This window comes from Cavia porcellus, unplaced genomic scaffold (genome assembly GCF_034190915.1).
Source record: "Cavia porcellus strain 051 isolate PalLab524CR breed Dunkin Hartley unplaced genomic scaffold, mCavPor4.1 scaffold_8, whole genome shotgun sequence".
Classification (NCBI taxonomy): domain Eukaryota; kingdom Metazoa; phylum Chordata; class Mammalia; order Rodentia; family Caviidae; genus Cavia; species Cavia porcellus.
In genome coordinates this window covers 36,454,203-36,476,587 of record NW_026947491.1, presented here as the reverse complement: position 1 = coordinate 36,476,587, position 22,385 = coordinate 36,454,203, and the positions used below count along the sequence as shown (strand labels likewise).

Genomic DNA, 22,385 nt, shown 5'->3' with positions numbered 1-22,385 from the left:
TACAATGCCGTTATTACATCTAAACAAAACATAACTTGTTCCATGTCTGGTCTGTTTCATATTATTGATCTATAACCTGATCCCTTTCAATCTGTAATAGTTCCCTCTTTCTTTTTCTTGTCATTTAACCATGAATCAGTTACTTGTTTCCTAGAATGTTCTGCATTTTGGTTTTTGGAGATTGTATCCCTAAGGAGTCATTTAGTACATTTCCCTATTCTGTGCATTTCCTGCAGGGTTTATCAGATACAAGTTTTTTTAGTGCGGTTTGTGGGGAGATTACTTCAAAGCTGGGATCTGGCTAGGTTAGGATGGTCCCAGTTGAATCAATTCCTCTCTCTTTCATGAGTTCTCTCATCTTCTACTGGGTTTATTCTCCCAGAAATTGCAAGAGTCCAAGAAAGGAAAGAGAAACACCCTAGTGTTTTTTGAAGCCTTTCCTTGCTGTGCTACGGCCAAGGCAAATCATGAATTGAGCTCAAAGTCAAACAGAGAGGTAACTACAGAATGTGGGTATAAAGAAGCCCATTAATTGGGACTACAAATAAAACTTCCCTCCCACACATAACTAATAATTTCTATAGATGAATTTCAAACACAGATCTCCTGCTGATCTGACTTTATTTCTTTTATTATCCACAGCTGCTTCACCAAGAAAATAAAAGTCATGAGGCAGAGACTCAATTTTTCTCTACCAATAACTCTTTAGGCATCTAGCTATTTTTCTTCCTTTTCATTCATGTAAAGACCAAACAGGTCTCAATCCTCTTGAACTACAGATCACAAGTTCTCCTGGCCCTCAATGACTTTGCCCTATAAAACACCTGCCTCATTTTTTGACCATCTGTTTTTCCTTGCAGAACCTCTTTTTTCCTCTCATCGTATAAATATTCCTGTCTTGCTTACTTTCACACCTTTTAGTGTTTCTCCTATGTTTCTTCAATCTCTACTTTGCCACTTTCTTTCCTCTCCTGGCTTTCACCTCTCCACAAACTGATTTGTGCCTCCCTTCTTCTCCATGTAAAAGTTCTTGACCAAGTCATCACGAATCAGGATACTTACATTTGGTCTGAGGCACCAACACAGTTAGTGTATTCATTAAGGCCAGAACAAACTGTAGAAACTAATTCCTAAATCTTGATGGCATTACCTGACAAAAGTTACTTTTCACCAATGTCATTTCTCCACATATCTTTGCTGATTGGCTTTGTATGTGGTGATAAAAGAGATTTGGAGTCCTTTCATTGTGGCTCCTCCATTTCCTAGAGACTTACTACAGTCCTCAGCTGGCCCCTGGCATTTGGCCACTGAAGAATAAAAAATCATGTAGAAAACCATGTAGACTGTTACAAGAGGTCAGATCTGAGGGATAAATAAAGCACTTCAATCCTTATTTCACTGGCCATAACACAACCTTGCAGGTCTGTTTGGATGCAAAAAGAAACTACTAGGCATACAGTCTTTTTTTTTATACCAAAGTCTGCCACCCTTTGCTGAAATTTCTCCCTTTTGCCTTCCATTACACCATTCCCTCTTGATTTGTCTTAGTTCATCCTGTGTTATCATAACACACTGAGTAATTTATAAAGAAATCAAATTTATCCTCCCATTTTTTGGGAGAATATCAAGGTGTTGGCATCTGGAAAGGACCTTCTAATGCTTCATCTTACAACAAAAGGCTGAACACAGGATGAAAGTCATCATGAGAGTCAACTTATAGCCTCAAACCCTTTTATAAAGAGTATAATCCATTCATGACAGTGAAGCTCTCCCGGCCTAATCACCATTGAAAACATAGCTGTTTCTGTCTTTGAATCCTGGCTGCTTATTTTTAGTCACTTTCGCAGTTCGCACTATCTGCTTAAATACCCTGATATTTTCTTGTAGATTCATTTCCTTTTCCATTACATATTCTCTCTCAAAGATTCCATAAGCCATCACAGTGCTCTCCATCTTTTTTCCCCAATCATTTCCCCACATTAAACCTACCTTTCTTTCTGTAAGCCCCTATCTAGGTAAGAGAAACTGTCGTAGTTACTTTTCTTGTTGCTGAGACAAAATACGTGACGACCAAAGTTAAAAGGGGGAAGTTTGTTTAGTTCATAGTTTTTGGAGGTTTCAGTCTATAATCAGCTGGTTCCAAGGCAAGACAGCATATGGCAGAGGGGTAACAGTTCATAGGGGCAGAAAATAATAAAGCCAACAAGAGAGTAAGAGAAGCCTTTTTGGCCCTTATATTATATCCAGTCTATCAGGATTAAGGTATTAGGGTGGTGCCAAGCCAATCAGTGGACTGACCCAGCAATCATCCACACTTAATCTCATCACCCTTAATCCCATCACTGCAGAATGAATCATTCGTATACTCTAGATTGAGCCAAAAAGACCCCATGACTGCACTATGCTTTGTGGAGACATCTACACATAAACTACAACACTACCTACTTATCAAAGCAGAACACTGAAAGTGATACTGCATCCATTCGCCATAATCAAAGTTTCTTAACCTCAGCACTATCATTATGAGCCAGTTATTTCCTTGTTGCATGAGCTTTCACGTGCACTGTGAAATGTTAAGCAGAATTCCTAACTCTATTTAATAGATGCCTCCAGAACATCCCTTCTCCAAGTTGTGTCATCCCACAAAATCTCCAGACATTGCCAAATGTCCCTTGAGGAATACATAATTGTCTCAGGGACTGCTCTATATCATCATCTAGGCTTACAGATTCCACCTTTATAACACTGTGCCTTCCATTTCATTCTTTTTGCCACTCATTTTGTTAAATATCACAGCATTTTGTATCTGGTGCAGAGGTGGAGCCAGCATACAGCATAAGTTGGGGAAGAAGGTGTGTCTTTTCTCTTTTATTCCGTTTGCTCTTGCCGTTTGCAATGGCCAAGAAGGCCTGCCCTGCCATGCCATCCTGCCTTGGAGCCAGCTAAACATGAACTGAAACTTCCAAGAGCTGTAAGAGATAAACCTGCCTTTGCTTCACTTTGGGCATCGAGTATTTTGTCTCAGCAATGAACGGAAAGTAACTAAGACACTCAGCAAATATTATACGTTCGGTAAAAATCTGTGCAGTAAATCAGTTAAGTGAATGGATCCTGGTAGTATACACCAGTCTTGAAAATCACTTCATTCCCATTGAGCATTAGGTGCTAAAATTGTCCATCAGATAAGAAAATATTTCCATCTTTATTAATTTATCTAACTATGCTAATTTTTGGAAAGGGTTGACCTTTTAAAAGTTTTGGACATAGCTAGGTATGGTGGTACATGCCTGTAATCCCAGAATTTGGGAGGCTGAGGCAGGAGGATCTAGAGTTTGAGACTAGCTAGTCTACAAAGTGAGCTCAAGGCCAGCCTGAACTGCATAGCGAGACTTTGTCACAAAAAGCCAAAAACAAAACAAACAAACAAAAAAGAACAAGAAAAACGTTTTAGACATAGTGTAAATGAAATACAAATCAAGGAAATGTATCTGAATAGTTTGTTAACTCCAGTCAAGTTTTTAAATAAACTGAAGCAAGGGACCATATTATTTTTAGAGCGAAGAGAAAAACTGCATGTGACTTCAAACTTTGCAGACACCCTTATAAAATCTTATTCTAAATAAATAAGTCTAAATTTGGGCAGGAAAGTGGCAACGAACTGTGTTAACTGACAACAACAACAACAACAAAAAGGCACAGTTTTAACACTCCATTGAAACAGTTTCCAAAACGAGATGCCTTTAAACTTGCCTTGTAGTTAAAAGGCCTTTAATTACACACAAAGCCTGTCCTGTCTTCACTTAGCGAACTGGTAATACATTAAAAATACTTAAATTTTCGGGGAAAGAGAGAGAAAAAGAGAGATGGAAGGAGAGAGGAGAGAGGGACAGAGACAGAGAGACTCAGAGACACAGAGATACGTTGCAGTCATAAAGAATGCTATATTTTCGTACCCATCTTTCTGCAGAAAAGGACCCAATTGTGAATGTCTAAGAGGATCTGGTATTGGCTTTTCTTCACTGGATGGTTGGGCAAAACCAACTTTAAATACATTCTCTTTCCTACACCAAAATTTATTTGATCATCTCGTCCCAAGAGAAGGAGCTGCAGACACCTCTTTCCTGAGTCTGTGCGTTGCAAGTTAGCAAATCTTATTAATAGTGCCCCGAAGTAAATCAGTGGAAACTGAAAAATTTGAGACCTCCCAAGAAAAATACATCTTTTCCCCTAAAATACAGGGGCCTCATATAATATGAGAATATACTACTTTTTAAAAAAACTTTTCAGCGGTACAACCCCAGGTCTTAGTATCATGGTCGAGTTTTCCTGACGCAGGGCGACTGTGTTCAAGTCCCCTGGGCGTGGACACTCCTCAGGTGACACCCAACCTAGGCGCGCCAGGGCTGCCCACGCGGGTACCCGGGATAGGAGGCGCGTCCCCGCCCACAGCACGCCCAACGCGGCGACCGCCGGCCTCGCGCCAGCCCGGCTGTGGGCTCCAGCGACACGGCCGCGGCTCACCCGCTGCGGGGGAACGAGAGCGCCCGTTTCACGTCGCCTCCACGCCCACCTCCTGCCGCCTGAGCCCCCTCCCTTTGCCACAGCGCCGACTCCCCTCGGGTTGCCCTCATTGTTGGCCGCGTCTGTCACTTTGCGGGCCGGGTGACATGAATAGATGGGCTGGACACACCTTCTGTCTTTCTAGAAAAAAACCCTAGCGACCCGCACAGACTCCCGGCGCTCCTAGAGCCTGCGCCGCCGCTCCAGGGGGCGCACAGGACCCCCCACCCCCACCCGCTCATTCCTCCCAGCCCTAAAAAGAACGCCCAACGCAAATAAATAATACCGGCCCACGCCCGCGGCGTCCTCGGCGCCCGTCCTCCCCGCCGGCTCGGCGCGCTCGGCCCGCGGAGGGCGGCGGCGGCGGCGGCGGGTTCGGTGCGCGGCGCGAGGGAGAGGCGGGCGCGACGGGCGCGCACCATGCTCCCCAGCGCCGTGGCGGCCCACGCCGGCGCCTACTGGGACGTGGTGGCCTCTTCTGCGCTGTTCAGCCTGCCGGCCACGCCGGGCTTCGGCAGCCTGGGCAAGAGTTTCCTGATCGAGAACTTGCTGCGGGTGAGCAGCGCCCCGGCGCACGGGCTGCCGCCGCCCCCGCCCCCGCCCCCGCCGCACGGCCCCGCGGCCGCCCTCGCCGCCGCCGCCGCCGCGGGCGCGCAGCTCCGGACCCTGCCCGCCAGCCCGGTGCCCTTCAAGCTGTGCCCCGCGGCCGGGCCGGTCAGCCCGGCTGGGCCGCCCTACGGCACGCGCTGGGCGTTCCAAGGGTTCAGCCCCTCGGCGGACGGCGCGAGGCTGCCCGGTCGCGCTCCGGAGGACCGGGACGGGGCCTTCCGGCCGTCGGCCCCAGGTGAGCCCACCCTGCGCGTCCTGGGGCCTGAGGTCGCCGACGAGCGCGCCGCGCCGGCCGGGACCTTCCCAGAGCGCGTCGGGCTGCGGAGGAGTTGGCGCGGCGGAGGAAGGAGGGAACCACTACTTTCCGCGATTCTTCTTCGCGCCACCCCACCTTCCAGTTTCCTTTCCGCCACCGTCTTTTTTTCTTCCCCTTCTTTCTCAAAAAGTGGTGGAGCTACCTTGAGTTTTTGGCCTTAATGGGGGACTCTGAGAGCGCCGGGCCCGAGCTGCCTGGGTTGGTTTCCCGGCGTCTCCCAAGTTCAGCGTCTGGCACCGCCCGCTCGCTCCTGTCCGACCACGCGACCGCGGGGATCGCACGGCGCCGGCCCTCGGGGCTGCTGCCACTTGCCGCGGCTACAGTTGGGTCGGTCAGGAAGCGCGCGAGGCAAGATCGGTGCTGGAAATGTGACCAGGTGTTTGGGTTTCTCTACTCACATTGCTGAGCGCATGAGGCGCAAAGAAACCAAAGCCGCCTTTTACTTGGTGCAGAGCTGGCCAAAAAGCAGCTGAGCTGGCAACTGAAGTACGAAGTTCACCAATCCACGGACATTTACCAAAAGAAGGATTTATTTTAATTACTGTGTGTAAGCTAACAAGTGGGATTGGAAGGAGGAAGACAGTTGAGTCAAATATTAGGTAGAGTTTATGCAAGAGTTGTTGAAATTAGTGGTAATAAAAAGGAAAATTCTCTTAGAGCCTCAGAAACTGAAATCCAGTTGGATTAATTTTTTCGGGGAGAGGGTGTGCTTCGTCCTTAGATGGTCTTAGCTCATTCTTTTAATCCCAATGGGTTTGTCTAGAATGACTAATAGACGCTTTTTCAGCAGTTTCCATTGTCCTAGCAAACGGCCGGATCAAATTTATTGCTAATGGCTTTATAGAATTTAACATGTTTAGAACCTGTTGTGTTCTTTCAGCTTGAAATGGTTACTAACAGAATGGAACGAATATAATTATATGAACATGGGTCTCAATTCACATAGTGTAAAACCTAAATGGTAGGAAGCCTTTTTTGTACCGTGGGAGAGGAACATATACATCAGAGGTGAGGGTTGTGTGCCTTAGTAGTAGACCACTCTTCTTTTTGAAATATTAGGAAAATTAGAAGTGTATAAAATATGCTCACATAGACAAGAATTAGTACGTCTCATATAAATAACATTTTCAAGATGGTTTGGTATTTGCATTAACTTGGTGGCTTGACATTGAGTTCATAGAAATTACTTTTTAGGAATTCTTAAATTGTTCATATTAGCTTCACAGCAATGAAAGATCACTTAATTTAAAATTCTGCACATTTTACTGATTAAGTAAACCTATGGGAATCAAATGCAGATAGTTTCATAACCCTAAATTTAATTTCTTATACTTATTTCCTTCAAAATACTGCAATTAGTGGGTAAAGGTTTTAAAAATTAGTTTATTTTAAGACCATATTCTTGTATACTTATTAAAATCTGCAAATACAAAAGTGATTTTTTGAATAAGAAAGTGTAGGACTTTATATTTTCTTTCAGAATGAAAGTGGCTACTTTACCAAGTATTTTATTCAGTTCTAATTGAAGATTTGATACACTCTTAGATTTTCGTTTGACAAACAGCCCACTGTTTCAAAAAGCATTTTTGTGGAGAGTATATGTAATTTTTGAAAGGAAAAAAAGTACTGGAAAAGGAAAAAACCCTGTAAATTTATTCTCATAAATATGTTGTTAAAAATGAGAATTTACATGCATTTATTTTTCTAATTTACCAAATAATGTGATTTTCTGAATATTACCCCAGTTTTATTTAATGACAGATTCTTGCCTTACTAGTTGTGGTAGTTCCTTTGTTCAGTGTTGAGTTAGGAAATTATAATGGGTGTTGACAATTTTAGCTGTTGCCCCGAAATTAGGTGAGGATGAAACAGTGGTTGATCTCTGGAGAACATAAACAATATAGAAAAGTTATTGTTTTCAAACAGCAATAATACTTTCATAATAATAATAAACACCCAATTCAGATCCTTTAGGAACTAACTTACAAGGGTATCATAAAATACAATTTAAAAAATCTTTAGCATATTGACTACCCACTTTTCTCTCAACCTTAATTTGAGCACACCAGTCTAAATGTTGCATAAGAAAACCCCAGAGTGAAATGCATGGTGAAATACAGACTTACTTCAAATGTAGGGGGTTTATGCCACCACATGTATTTGGGCTTTTTGTTGTGGTTACCTGTTCTTAAAGACACCACCTGTTTCATTCACTCAGAAAATGCTTACTGAGGCCTTGTAATGTGTCAGGCTCTATTCTAGACCGTTGGCTTAATCACTGAACAAAACAAGGCTGCCTCCGTCCTTGAGGAGCTTACAGTCTATGTTCTGTCACACTTTATAGGTTACCAGTTATTTTCAGAGTTGTTAGTTTTTTGAAACTTCAGAATAGGCCAGCCAGGTAACTGACAGGACTCTATAGTTTCTTTCTTCTTCAATAAAAAAATTGCTTCACTTGTTTATTTTGTTTTGCATTCAAAGTACCACTTTAAATTATCTGTGGACTTGGAAAAATGGAAAAAGTGCTTTAGTCTTATCTTTAGTCTTATACCTTAGATTATGCTTTCTCTATTTGAAACTAATGAGGAGCAATGGGATAACTAATTACATTTTTGATCTCCATAATAAATCAGGTTGTGATTTTGTGTCTCAGCATGTAAGCAAACAAATGTGAAAAGTGCTAACAGTTAAAGGGTAGCACATCTTTACATGAGAGATATAAGTATAGCTATCAAGTGCTTCATCCCTGAAAACTGGAAACAGAGTATATAGAGCAAGAAAAGGAGTACTCTAGAAGAAAGGTTTATTCTATCATCTTTCTTCAAAATAAGTGAAACAAAGTTTTGCTTTTTAAAAACGTGTTATTTAAAATATGGTAGAAAATATTTGACATTAAAATAATTGTTCTATGGAAACTACTTTTGCTGCATACAAAAAGATTAGAAAGTAAATATTCATTCTAGACAAGTGAGTTGATATGCTCTTAGTCTTTTTACCAAGAATATTGAACTTACAGTACAGAAATGGTAGATCCATAGTACTTTTCCTATGACCAAGGTAGAGTTTTTCCTACCATTAATACCTAGTGTGTCTTCCGGCTTCTTATTTACCTCCTAATTCCATGTACTGTTTACATAATAATCCTTGAGTCTCTCTGAAACTATGTGCACTTACATTGTACATTCAAAATGGTAGTTTTATTCCTCTTTACAAAAATATGTGGAAAGTGTGAAATAAAATAGCTTCTCGTTCATTTTGGGTTCTTGGGAGAGAAAGGAAGTGGATCTGTGTTCATTGTGGTGGTTCGAGGCAAACTGTCAACTTTTTGATTTGATTGAAGCTAGAGTTTGTCAGTTTTGTTGCTAAATAATGCTATAGATTTGTTCTGACAAATTAAAACTTCAGAATCTTGAATGTTGCTGATGCTGACCCAGAAGCAGAATAGTGAGCGTTGGAGATTCAGAATAGGACAATGATGTGATCCGTTTGAGCCATTCTTGGTTCTGGCCATCACCCCAACCATCGTTTAGTGGAATTTTAACTACTCCTAGACTCACGTTTTTAATATATTTGTATACAGTATGTCTTTGTAGGTAACTGTTATTTATCTTTCTGTTGAGGAGATAGAATACCTGATACGAACAGTTTAAGGTAGCTGGATATGGTGGTACACATTTGTAATCCCCAGCGCTCCAGGAGACTGAGACAGGAGGATTGCAAGTTTGAACCTAAATCTGAGTGACTTGGTAAGACTTTGTCTCAAAACTTGAAAAATAAAAAAGGGCTGGGAATGTTGCTCAATGGCAAGGGCCTGAATTCATTCCCCAGTACCCTCCCCCTCAAAACAAAACCAGTCAAAACTCACCAACCCCCCCCCCCAAGAAAACCTCACCACAGTCAAAACAACAACAAATAATAGTAGCACAAGCAAAACTTAAAGAGGAAGATTTGTTTTGGTTCATGGTTTCAAAGGTTTCAGTCTATGGCTGGCTGGCTCTAAGGCAGAAGGGTGGCAGCAGAAATCCACTCACCTCATGGCACCTGGGAAACAGAGCAGGGATGAGCAGAGAAAGAGGAAGGGACTAAGTGGACCCAGTGACTCAGCGCCACCTCCTCCAGCATGTTAGCACCCTCCTGATTCAGTTATGGCCTAGAGGCCTACCTCTGAGGACTTGAGACTTTAGGAGTACATTAAACCTCACAACCGTGACATTAACTTGTATCGTTAACTTCTACATAAATCATTCTGTGAAGAAGTTACTATGTGATCCATAAGTTAATCGACACCTCCAGATGCCAGGAGAAGTTCTTGTAGTCAATAGAAATACAGAACAGGCATGACCTTCACTTTTCGGTGTGAAACGAATTAGCACACTTCTTACACAATGATGTCTGAGCTGCAGCTACTGTACTGTGGAGTAGCAATGTACATGCGTTCGGTTTGCCTCCATCCACCCTACTACCTGTCCATTCCTAACACATGGTTCTGTGCTTTGTTCTAATAAGTGAATATCAATCTGGTAATTTGTATTGAAGTTACTGAGTTTAACAATAAAACAAGAGTAATCCAAAAGACAGATAGGAATATTTTAGAATTTTTTATTCACCTTAGGGATTTGAGGTTTCAGAGGTATGGTGTTTTAAAAACCCTAGAAATGTATGTTTAGTCATATTAGAATTTAAACATTAACTTTGACTAGCTTCGAGGTTATGCTTTGTAATAATGGTATATGTAAAGGGCAATTTAAAGGGATTACCGAGGGTGATTTTATGTGTGTGTGCATGTGTTGTGTGTGTGTGTGGTGCTCTGGAAGGAATCTAGCACCTTCTCACATATGCAAGATTTGCTCCACCATTGAGCTGCAGCCCCAGTCCTTTATATTTGTTCTCCATCATTGTGGTGCAGACGCTAAAACTGGTCTTTATTTCTCTTTGAGTGGGCCACCTTCTTCCTGTCTTGTGTTCACCAGAGAAAAATTTTTTGAGACAGGGTCTCACTGTGTAGTTCAGAGTGGCCTTGAGTTCACTATGTAGTCCAGGCTGGTCTTGAACTCAAAGTGATCCTCTTGCCTCAGCCTCTCCAGTGCTAGGATTATAGACCATACCTGGTAAAAATTGTTTTTGTGTATATGTGTCAGAATACTTTATGGTTAAATTTGTTGCTAAGCAATGATAGAAATTGACAGTGAAGGAGCTTGCACATTTTTTTTTTGTTTAATTGTGTTCATAAAATGCTTTGAGATTCTTTGAGTATGAAAATTTTCACAGAAGTGAAATGTTACTAGCTTTAAAATATTTAAACCAATGTGTTTTTATGTAGGAGTGGTGGTCAACATTTCACTTACTCCTCACTCGATATACTTTCTACCACCATATTTCTTTTGCCGATATTGTCTATAACTTGGGAATCCATCTTCTTTTGAGGGAATTTGATTTGAAGTCCTTAAAGTTTTCTTTTACTTCCAGTGATTTTATTTACAACAAAAGCATGCAACTTTTAAAGCAGTTTAAATTACTAAATTTTCATTGAAGTGCACCTGAAGTCTGGCCAGGAGTAAAAAGGCAGGCTGTAGAATGAAACAATATGATTATTATCTAGGAATGCTTGTTAGAATCCTTATTTAAAACTGCTTTAGATTATATTTCTATTTTATACTCTCAGTAAGAAATTGGATTTTTGCTGTAACACATAACATGCTTACCAGACTTTTGTATATTTTATTCCAAAATGTTTTATTTCACTTTCAGTAATGTTTCCCTTTTTAATGAAATCTCTCCCTTTCATTCTTTTTAGCCTCCAGTGAATACTTAACTTGGAAATGCTAAGTGATTGATCACTTTGTATAAAGTTACCATAACTGACTTCATTTTTAATAGCATTATTCATTTTGTCAGCCAGCTATTTTTTATGAATATTTTAGGGTCATATTTTTGTGAGTTATATGAACAGTAAATTTGAGGCACTAAAATTCTCCCTGAAGACAAAGATTGGAAAGCCTCTGTAACTTTTTTAGACTTTTCTTTCAGTACCAGAAAAAGGAAAGAAAGTAAGAGTTAAATATTTGTCATCTTGTTTATAAATACTCCAGAGATGAGCTAGGTTTTTCAGTTTTCTTTCACATGTTCAGGCATAATGTTAATACAACCTTAATCTGATTAATTGTAAATGATCATGAGAAACAGAATATATAAAAGGTACATTTCTACAGGTTGTCTTGAGAAGTCTCCACATGTTTCATTCTCTCAAACTTTATATCTCGAATTATTTCTAAATTAAAATACAGGGAGTCAGTAAGTTATTCTTTGAGAAATTTATGTATGTTAACAAGAGAATAAAATCATGAATACTGTCAGATTTTTAATAGACTAACCTGAGGCTGGATTAAACTGAGCCAGTTCGGTAGTTATGTTGGGTCTGAAACAAAAAGCTTGATTCTTCAAGACAGGAACAAGATCACACCTATTTGTTTACATATTTTCTATAGGAGCTTTGCATTACAGATCAAATAGTTGTAATAAAGACTTCCTGGCTCACAAAGCCTATTTATTTTCTGGTTCTTTGTAATAAAAATTTAACAGTGCTTTCTCCAGAGCAAAAATGGCAATTTGAGTACATTTTAAGATACTATATAATTTTCTGAGATGGGTTTAGCAGCACTTTTATAATTTTTAAAGTCTACATTGAAGCCTATGATCTCTCTATTACTGATTTGTATGACCCTAAACAAATTCACATAACCTCATTAAGCCTCTGTTTCCTCCTGATGCTCACATTTTAAAATAAGGAAACAGAGGCTTATTGCAACTTTACAGGATTCCAAGTGAGAATCACTTATAAGAGAAAATACTGATTGTTTTTTTTTAAGTATGTGCAAGTTTGAGGCCAGCCTGAGCTACATAGCGAGGCCCTGTTTAAAAAAACAAAAAGATGAACAGATGATTAGAGTCAGCAGTCGACTTTCAAGCGCATACTTCAAAAACCCATTGATCAGAAACAGGAAAAGATGCGAAAGACTTCTTTCCACTATTTTACCGTAAGCAACATATTGATAGATAGGGTACTGCTTTTAGAAGTAGAGTTTTGAAAGTTACAGGTAACATCTTTTGATAGTGTAATCTCTTCACCGACATTTTGTAATGAAGAGTAGGACATGCATTCAGTTTTATCAGCACTGTCTGTGTAAACTCCAAGGGCGAAGCAGCCAAAATGATACATGACCCCGAACACCCAGAAGCCAGATCCATCTTCTGGTTGATGTTGTTAGGAGTGACTGCATGATACTGGTGAAAGTGTCCAAGTGCTTTGCCTACCTGTTGCTGCAGCGCAGTGTTACTGCAGTAGGTCCCCTGCCTCTTGATGCCCTTTCTTACTGCACTACGTCTCAACCTCTACTGCCAGATAAATTTTTCTGTAAGAAACATCTTTGTCATTTCCCAAACTATTGAGGAAAACCTAAATTATCCCTTTTGACTTCAGATCAAACGAAAACTCTCACCTTGTTCCGTAAGACCTTCATTCTGTTAGCTACATTTAACTCTTTTGGCCACACTGCTTAATGTTCATCCCTTCCACTTCATTCCAGTAGCCAGCCTGGTCTCCTGAACCCGTCCTACTCTTCCCCACCATCTTTACTTCTGTGCTTTATTTGTGACCTTTCCTTCCTAGAGTGCTTTCTTTCCCTTTTCATTCAAAGTATTTTACAAGTAGAGGTCCAAATTATGATATTTCTTCTGCTTAAAGCCTCCTCTGACCAAGTCTTCATAACATTATTTTCTTTTAACCTGCTTTTCTGTTTCAGCAGAAGTTTGGATCATATTGATTCATTTTGTATGTTGTCTTGGTACTGATCTCAAATTATATAATACTAGCAAGAGGAAAGGCTAACATTTATTGAGTTACCTACTGGTAGCAGGCACTGTTTATGTTTTTTCCAGTGATCTTAATCAGATGACGTTATGATCACCTGTGGAATTAGAGAAAAATTCCTGATAGGGAACTCAGTGACAGTCAGTCTGATTTAACCCCATTGGTGTGAGGGTCAGGAATCTTTATCTTGGAAAGTTGTCCAGATGATTCTACTATGTATTCAGGGCTAAGAACTACTGATTAGGGAAACACACTTATTGTGGAGTGCCTCAGGTTTGAAAAAACAAAATTCAAAATGGATCACTGAGAAATTTACATTTTTTTAAAAAAAATCAGATTCAATGTTGTAAGTTAAGGAACATAAAATATCTTCCAGGAAGGAAAACTGTTTTTTTCATTTCTGCAGTTCTAGCACACAGTGAAGTATTTGGTGCTTGATAGGCAATACATATTATCTGTGTTGACTTAAAAGAACAGAAGCAAACAAGAATCAAGCAAGTAGACATTGCACTTTATTTTCTCATGATTGATCTGTGCTAAAACATTAAGAACTTGTGGTTTTCTGTCTAAAATATTGAGTCAGAAAATGTTGACTTCTGTGTTTCCTGATGAATAGAAGGATAACAGATAAATTTATCTAATTTGTTTTCTTTGCTGATTGAGGCAAGACTTGCAATTGGATCACATAAATGAATTACTTCTACACTGTGTGACAAAGTAAATCAAACCTCATTAGATACTTAATATTTCTCAGATCTAACTACTCAAAACAGGTATTTGCCATTCTTTCCAACTTTGTATTTGGTTGCACCTTCTCCAGATAATCCATTCACTTGTGTATTATTTTCAGGTTGAAAATTTTAGATTGCTTTATTCCCAGGAACTCTGTACCTGGCACTTTATGGAGATTATTAAAAACCATCCTTTTGAAATTATTTAATTCCCTGTTATTTTCTTCCAGCAAGGTTTTATTTTTCACTCTGTGCCTTAACATCTTGGAACCTTCTGTCATGCCTCATGACATGCTCCCCAATCCATGTAGCATTGTGGGGAGCCCTAAAATTTTTTCAAGGTTATATTAGTGATCTTTAGTATTCTATCTTTGCAACATCACAAATCAGTACCACTTTCGCCTTTGGATTCAGAGAGGGTCTGGTTTAATTTCAAAAAATTTAAGTCATTTTGTAGTAAGTTGCAAGTTTTCCAAAGTCACGGGGAGATATGTTTGTTGGTGGGTTATGGAGTATCTTGAAATGCTGAACTCATAGAGACTGGCATCATGCTATATCGCCTAACTCGTGTATTTTTTCCATAGGAATGTCCATTTGTTTTTCGCCCATGAAAACCTTGGGAGATGTGTTCATTTTCTAGGCTCTAGCTTTGAATAACTTAAGAGAGTCTGTGCATGAAATCCCTCACCTTCATGGCTAATATCAAATGATTATACTAAAACTTGTATTGTTTTTCTTGCTCAATTTTAACATTTGCTAAAAGTAGTCATAATCACATTTCAGGTACATGTCTTTTATGAGCTCGAATGCTAATGAGTATGTGAAAGAGCATGTGTCAAATTCATGGCATAAAGTATAGTGAGCACCTCTTAGATATTACTATTGTGACTGTCATTCAGTAAGCCATTCCTAGCATGGTAAATCACTGGACAAATACATCTATATTGCCTTGATGCGGCTTAAAATGCATATCATCTGGGATTAATTTGTCTTTTTTCTCCCTGACTTTGTTTTTTAAGAACCTCTTCAAAGTAATTTGTAAGGGTTAACAAAGTTTTCATACATCTGTCAACTTGTCACTTTGTTTTCAGCAAGCTTGAATTTCCTCTTTTGCTCATTACTTTAAAAAAATACAAACTTTACAAATGCTAAAAGTCTAACACATTTTAAAGTACATCATATTTATATAATTAGTTTTTTTGACCATTTAACACTCCTGCAATCACAAATTCAGATGGATTAGCATTTGACTTATGTCAGAGTAGGAGCACGGGAAAAAAAGGAGCACTTAATTGGAATTTCACAGTGATTTCCACATAAATCAGTTTAAACAAGGTGTTTTAATGTATAGCAATCAGGAATTGACTAATCTGTGTAAGTATGTGTGTCAAGAGATAATTTAAAGAGGTGGAGAAACCCTACACAATAGAACTCCAAGCCTGGTCATGTCACAAAGTGTGAAAGCTCATTCTTTAGCCAAAACTAGAGCTGTTATTGTAGATTTCGTTTATATTTTTGTACACAAACTGTGAAAACTGCCTTTTTGGTCAGAACTCTCACAAGAGGTAATATATAGCAGTATAACAGACTGTTGAATTAAAGCTGTTTTATGGTTAGATTTAATACTAAAGCCAGACAGCTTCAAATCACTTTCATCACAAATGAATTTAAGGGATCACTTGTCTCAAATAAAGGATTATTTTTTAATCCTTTACTTTTCCATTTTTAAGGCTGGAGCTAAATCAAGAAACATTTTGGATAGAATGGGAAAAGTTATTTATGTATATTTTTTCATTGTTATTTTAATGATATAGTATATAGTCTTATTTTCTATATTCTGTATTGAGCAACAATTTGCAAAAATACTTTTTGGTATTTCCAGCTAACATGGTAAATATTTAATTTTATATACATAATGCAATATTACAAGATCATTTTCTTTTTTTCTTCTACCTCAAAAAAACTAAAAAGGAAAGAGTGAGTGTAACAGTACAATAACTATGACTTAATTATTTGTAAAATGTTTATTTTGGGGGAAATGCATTAGGTAAGAGAAAAGCTATTATAATGAGCAACTTTTAAGCTTAGAAATATATTTCCATTTTTAAAAGTAACACATAGATATATAGTAATGGAAATATTGGTCTGCCTAAATCTTACCATCCTCTTGTAGTTTAAAGTAAAATCCAAATGAAATGATTTATCACTTTTATGATGGTTTTATAGTCAATGTTAGAACATTTTATGGCTATGAAACTTAAGAAATTTACTGAACTTTTTAACTCCCCAAATATTCTCTCCATATCTTTGTTTTGTTGCCTTATTTTCAAAACAGTACTAAAACGAACACTTTATTCTTTGGAAACTCAAATATTAAATAAAAAGTTGCTTTTATAATGCTTGCAATTTTAAGACCTTACATCCTGTTTTGATACATCCTGTAAAGAAATTGATGAGGGACTGGGATATAGCTCAGTGACATAGCGCCTGCCTGGGAAGCAAAAGGTCCTGAGTTTGATTCCAGGTATAAAAAAAAAAAAAAAAAAAAAAAAAGAAATTGATGAAAACAAGTCCATACTTCTCATTTGATTGGAATTTTAAGTCTAACATTACTGTGTTCTTTGAAAGAGTATATAACCATATCAAAACAGCATTTTCTAATGTTACTAAGAAAAAAATTTCCATTTGAATGTGAAGGGAGAATAATAAAAATGTTTATTTTGAACTCATGTTTTAAATTTGAAACTCATCAGTTTTAGTAGGTACCATATTTCAGGGTGTGTTGGCTTTTTGTTGTTGTTATTTATTCATTTATTTATTTTAATGTCCTGGGGATCAAACTTGAGGCCTTTATGCTGAGCTACGTCCCTAACCCTTTTAAGCATGCTTAAATTTTTAGACAAGGTTTTGTCAAGTTACTAGTTGCTTAGGATGGGCTTGAACTTGATTCTTCTGCCTCACTCTTTCAAAATCTTGGAATTACAGGTGTGGGCCACCATCCCCTGCTAGGCATTAATTTTTGATCCTCATTTTTTCCCTAGGAAAATCAGAGAAATTTGTAGTTTATTTCTTCAATTACTGAATTTCTTCCATTACTGAAAATTGGGCTAGTTTTTAATGTGTTAGGTACTCTGCTGGGTATGTAATGATAAAATCAAGTGTCCCCCTTTAGGAAATCTTAACCCATACCTATATTGTATTAAAACCATTGTATTAAAGCACATGATGTATTTGAGGCACTTAAACCAAATCTTGGCACATAGTGAGTTCTCAATAAAGGACAGTTATTATTCATAGTACATGACGTTCTTTATAGCTGTTTTTCATGTACTGAGGAATGGAGGTTAAAATTTTATCTAAAATATTAAATTCTAATGAAGTGATTTATCATTTCTATGTTGGTATGTCAAAATAGCAGAACTCATAATAACCTCAAAAAATTTGTAAAACATTTTGAACACCAAAATGTCTTGTTTTTCATACCTTTGCTAAAAGAGATATCTTTTGAAAATTTATGAATAACATAAAAATAAAATGAGAGGAACAGAATTATGTGGAAATTCACTATATAGCAAACACAAATGCTTTTGGATTAATTTTATATTTTTCTTGAGATAAAATGTTATTTTTAAAATACTTCAAAATATGTAAATAAGATCAGAAACAGCATTCTTGTTACACAACTACACAGTAAATTAACTGTTGGCAACTTGGTATTCCAAGTAACTCTATATTTCAAGTAACCTGAACATAACATTAAAGCAATATAATATCTTTAAAAATTTAATGTAAGCTTATAACATTAAAATAGTTTTTGGAAAGTAAATATTTAGAGGAATTTAATATAATCCATAGTCACATGAGTCTATTTAAATTAAAGTTAATTTAGATTAAGAATTCAGTTATCTTGTCACATTAGGCACACCTCAGAGCTTAGTCAGTGTGTGTGACTAGTCGGTATCGCTTTAGATAAGGTAGAACACTTCCATCATCACAGATTGTTCTTGGATAGTGTTGCTGTAGGACTGTTAGATACTTACTATTTATAATTATGACCACACCAACTAGGAAGCATGGTGGATGATAGTGTGAGTCTTTCTACCGTATCTTCCAAATATTGATGCAATTATTTGGCAAGCACTTTGGCCAATTATGGGTACTTAAAATGACTTTCAGTAAAAGTTATAACTGAGTAAAGTCTGAGGAAATGAAGTCCTTTTTACTCGATTACATTCAAGAAACTAAAATGTTGAATATTGTCTGAAAGAAATGGTTAATCATCAAGATCAATGCTTTTTCCACAGTGCCTTCCAAACCCTTTTTTCTGAGTGCTCCGCCGTTCTACTCTTCGTGCTGCGGTGGGTCCTGTCGGCGTCCTGTGTCCCCCACTGCCTTTCCAAGTAAGTTTTTAATGCTTCATCAGCAATGCCTCAGCTATTCTGTAAGCCAGAGCAGCAGGATTTAATGTGCTCAGGGAAGCTAATTGGTAATGCAGTGGCAAGGAGCTAATTCCTCACTAAAAATCACAGGGATCCTATTCAGGAGGTTTCCAGAGATTTATCAAATCTCAACACAGTGAGCAATTGTGAGTGGTTTCTAATGGCATTGAAACCCAGGGCTGACACACCAAGGCAAGCCACTTGTTTCCCATTTGACATAAAAGATCTCACAGGGACCAGTTTGGCTCTCTCTGAAACATGTAGCAGCACTCTAAAGAACAGGAAAAAATAACAAGTAAGAAATTATGTTGTGTAAAACTTCTACCCAGTTTAAAAAGTGACACAGAAAGTCACTAGAGTTCTGTGGAAAATAATTACAAATTGTCAAGATCATAAAAGGATAAGTCCTGTTTATCTCTAGAAAAAAACCAACCAGAGCTGTGGGAAAGGTTTCCAAGGGAACGTTAGAAAACATAAAAACCGAAGTTTTGTAGTCTGGAAGTAGAATGAGAATGACACACTTTCCAAAACTTATGGTACAGGCGCGCACATGTGAATGCAAAACTCACATTGCTCTTGAGATATCTAGGTAGAATAATAATCTGTCGGCAGAGAATTTGAGGTTATGATAAAGCAGTCCAGTGGAAAGATGCATTTATTTATTTCAACTGCCCAAGAGGAAAAAAAAATTGCACATCGAGGTTAACAGCTCTGTCAGGTGACAAGTGAGGTGTCGAGCCAGAGTAGAGCCCAGAGCTCCATCACAGTTCAGTTCAGATTGCTGCTGCGTCTATGTCTGTGTTTTATGAATGTTTCTGGAGAGCAGTCGCTCAGCAGAATGGTTCCTGACAAGTGAGGCAGCAAATACTGGCAGTTTAATGAGCTGCGAGTTTCTGAGCATCTCTTTAAGGGGGCTGATACTTTCCCACAGAGCACTTTACATGACTGGGACCTGGCCACAATGGGTGACAGACCCGTGACCAATCTTCACTTTTACTTGACTCATCCACACGCGACCTCACCACGATTTTTCACTCTGCAGATGAACTTTAGGAGCCATTTCACATGGAAAAGACTTGGGCAAGGGTCAGTTGCCCTTTTGTATGGTCATAAAGTGAGGCTCTGTGTGTCAGTCTTTTCTCCTGTCTCACATTCCAAGTGAATTTCTGGACATCATTTAAAGCACTTGACTGAAAAATAAAGCAGTGAATGAAACTGACTTTTATAGACTCATTCTAGCTCATCTTCCCATATAACTCTGTCCACCTGAAAAGGGATTTAGTGGATGAGCTGAGTGTATACAGGGACTTGCTGAATGCATAGGGCCTATTATCAACTGTGGGGATTGTTTATTAACCAAGACTGATACACTACTATTTTTGAAGTGACCTATTGTCCATTTAACTAGAATGTATTGAATTTAAATACAAAAATAGAAACCGTGACTAAACCTTTTACTTGCTCCTTCAAGGTGGTCTGCTATGAGGGTGATTGAAAACTGTTGTGCAAATTAAGGAAACATTTATCACCGTATATTAGAGTGTAAGGTAAAGACTTTGGGAGTGGAGGCTCAAAACCTAAATATCTGACATCTTATCATTGTGGCTTCTCTGCGGAATTAAATGTTTTCTGTTAGATTTCAAGAGAGGAGACTGAAATTGGTCTCACACTCAGTTTGGTTTATTTCACCTTGATGTAATACATCTTATAAATCTCTAGTGGTACAGTTCAGATAAAGGGAAATGTGACAAAAATAACAGGTGACCATATTTATATATGTGTGTGTATTATTATTTTATAGTGGTATTTTAAGACTTTAAAAAAGTTGCATCAGTTTAGTTGCTAGAATACATAAAAAGTAATACTAAAAATATTTCCTCGATAACTTCATCTTCTGTGCTGCTTTAAAAATTACTTTAAGCAGGTGTCATTTTCTTCCATCTATTTCTTAACCCTTCCTACTTGGTGCCTTTTGCATAACTGTTGTAAATTAAGGTATTTGTCCTTGGAGGTATAAAGCCCTACATTTATCTTTTAAAAATAATCATACAAGTGGAAAGTCAGTGTAGTTCAAATCAGGGATAGAAAGTGCTGCCTTTGGACTGTCTCCATTTCTAAAGTTGGCATTTAAAAAGTTTAACATACCACAAGTGTTTTTAATAAATATCTGTATCTCATATTATTAGTTGTAGCTCTGAAATGAATTTCTTATTTTTCATTTGTAATATTCATTCATACTGGCAGCAACTAATAATAAAATAGTGGATATCATGCTGTCAATAAGGAATTTTACATAAATAACCATGATACCAAAGACAGTTAATGAGGTTTACATCTGTACAATCTTTTTTTTCTTCCTTTTTTTTTTTTGGTAATCTTTTTTTTCTAAAGGTTTTACTAGATTTTTTTAAAACTAAGGGTGAAATTTATGCCCAACATTTTAAATTATTTTCCATTGCACATAAGAAGGAAAATGAACTGTCCAAGTCAACTTATATTAAGCTTCAATTCAGACAGCCAAAATTTAAGTTTATACTAAAATTTTTAATAACTGATAAATCAGTGGCTCTCATCATTGTTTCACAATGTTGATTTTACCATCCAAAAGTATAGAATCAGATGAACACATTTGTAACAGTGTAGCTGAAATATATTTTTGACACTTTACATGAGTCATTTGTTTAATATGGATTCAGTTTTTCCTCTTAGATTTATTGTCAGTTCCTTATTGCAATGTGGAAACAATCATTCATTCAGTGCCCTTCTCACATGCAGTAAATGCTTTAATAGGCTATTAAAGCTCAACCCTTACAGTGGAGAAAATTAAAAGGCAGTGGTCAAAGTTTCTCCCTCCCCCAAAGCAGTGCATGGAAAATCTGTTATTATATGCATAAGGTTCTTTTCAAAATAACACATTTCTCAGTTAAAATTAAAGGTAAAATTGTGGAGATTAATGCAGATAGTAACTTTTAGGAAAAAATCATCTGAAAAACATAGGCATCTTAATTATGTAGGCCAGCTAATTGAATTAATCAGAAAATTATCTCATTTTGTCTTTGAGTACCCAACTTGAATTTGACCTTTTAAGACTTTTATACCTTAAAAGACAACACTTCAATTTGGAGCAACATCATGAAAATCTGAGCAGGGAAAATATTCCTGTGGGACAAACTACTCTGTTTTCTTGGGAGATGAACTTGTTTGAGTTTTTTTTTAAAATCATTTTCCTTTCTTGTTAAGATTTGAGAGAATGTTTGACTTCAGGGTTTTGTTGAAAGTAGTGGCAAGGCACAGTTATTTTTATTGGGCATTTAGGTTGTTTCTGTGAATTTCACTGTCAAAGATGGAAAATGCTGTAATTAGTGTTCTTGTCACCTGACCTGGCTGTTTGTTTGACCGCTTTCAGCTGGAGTTGTGAGTGGACCATATGAAAACCACAAAACCCACACAAATCCTCCTATATATCAATGTATATATAGATACGGATATTTAGATATAGTTCTCTCAGTAAAGGGCTCAAGGGAATCCTTTTTTTTATAATATAGAAGCCCAATTATATTGTACGAAACATTTAGATTTGTTCAAAAGTTGAATATAGGTATTGACTTCCTGAAAGTGAAGGGCAGGTAGGTGTTCCATAGATAAATGACATTCAGTCAACCAAAAAGAATGTTTGGAGGAGTCAGAGACTCAAAGACAAGAGATTTTCCAAATTGATGGCTCTATTCAGCAGTTCTAGGGAGGCAGTGAAAGTATTGGGGTAGCCTTCCTAGAATGGAGTTCCCTTTTCCCCCAGATATTCGGTCCAGAGGGTGATGGGCTGCTTAGCAATCCAAAGTGCTTGTCCTTGATTTTGTCTTAAT

General features: G+C 37.9%; 1 protein-coding gene across 1 annotated transcript in view; it reads left to right on the top strand.

Annotated features, from left to right (window-relative positions):
* The first annotated feature begins 4,501 nt into the window (after window positions 1-4,501).
* Dbx2 (developing brain homeobox 2) overlaps window positions 4,502-22,385 on the top strand; it is a 45,456-nt gene continuing 27,572 nt past the window's right edge. Inside the window, exons 1-2 of the mRNA XM_063254598.1 lie at window positions 4,502-5,404; window positions 18,388-18,483. Coding sequence (XP_063110668.1) covers window positions 4,981-5,404; window positions 18,388-18,483 — 520 coding nt within the window. The 5' untranslated portion in view covers window positions 4,502-4,980. The remainder of the gene's footprint in view (window positions 5,405-18,387; window positions 18,484-22,385) is intronic.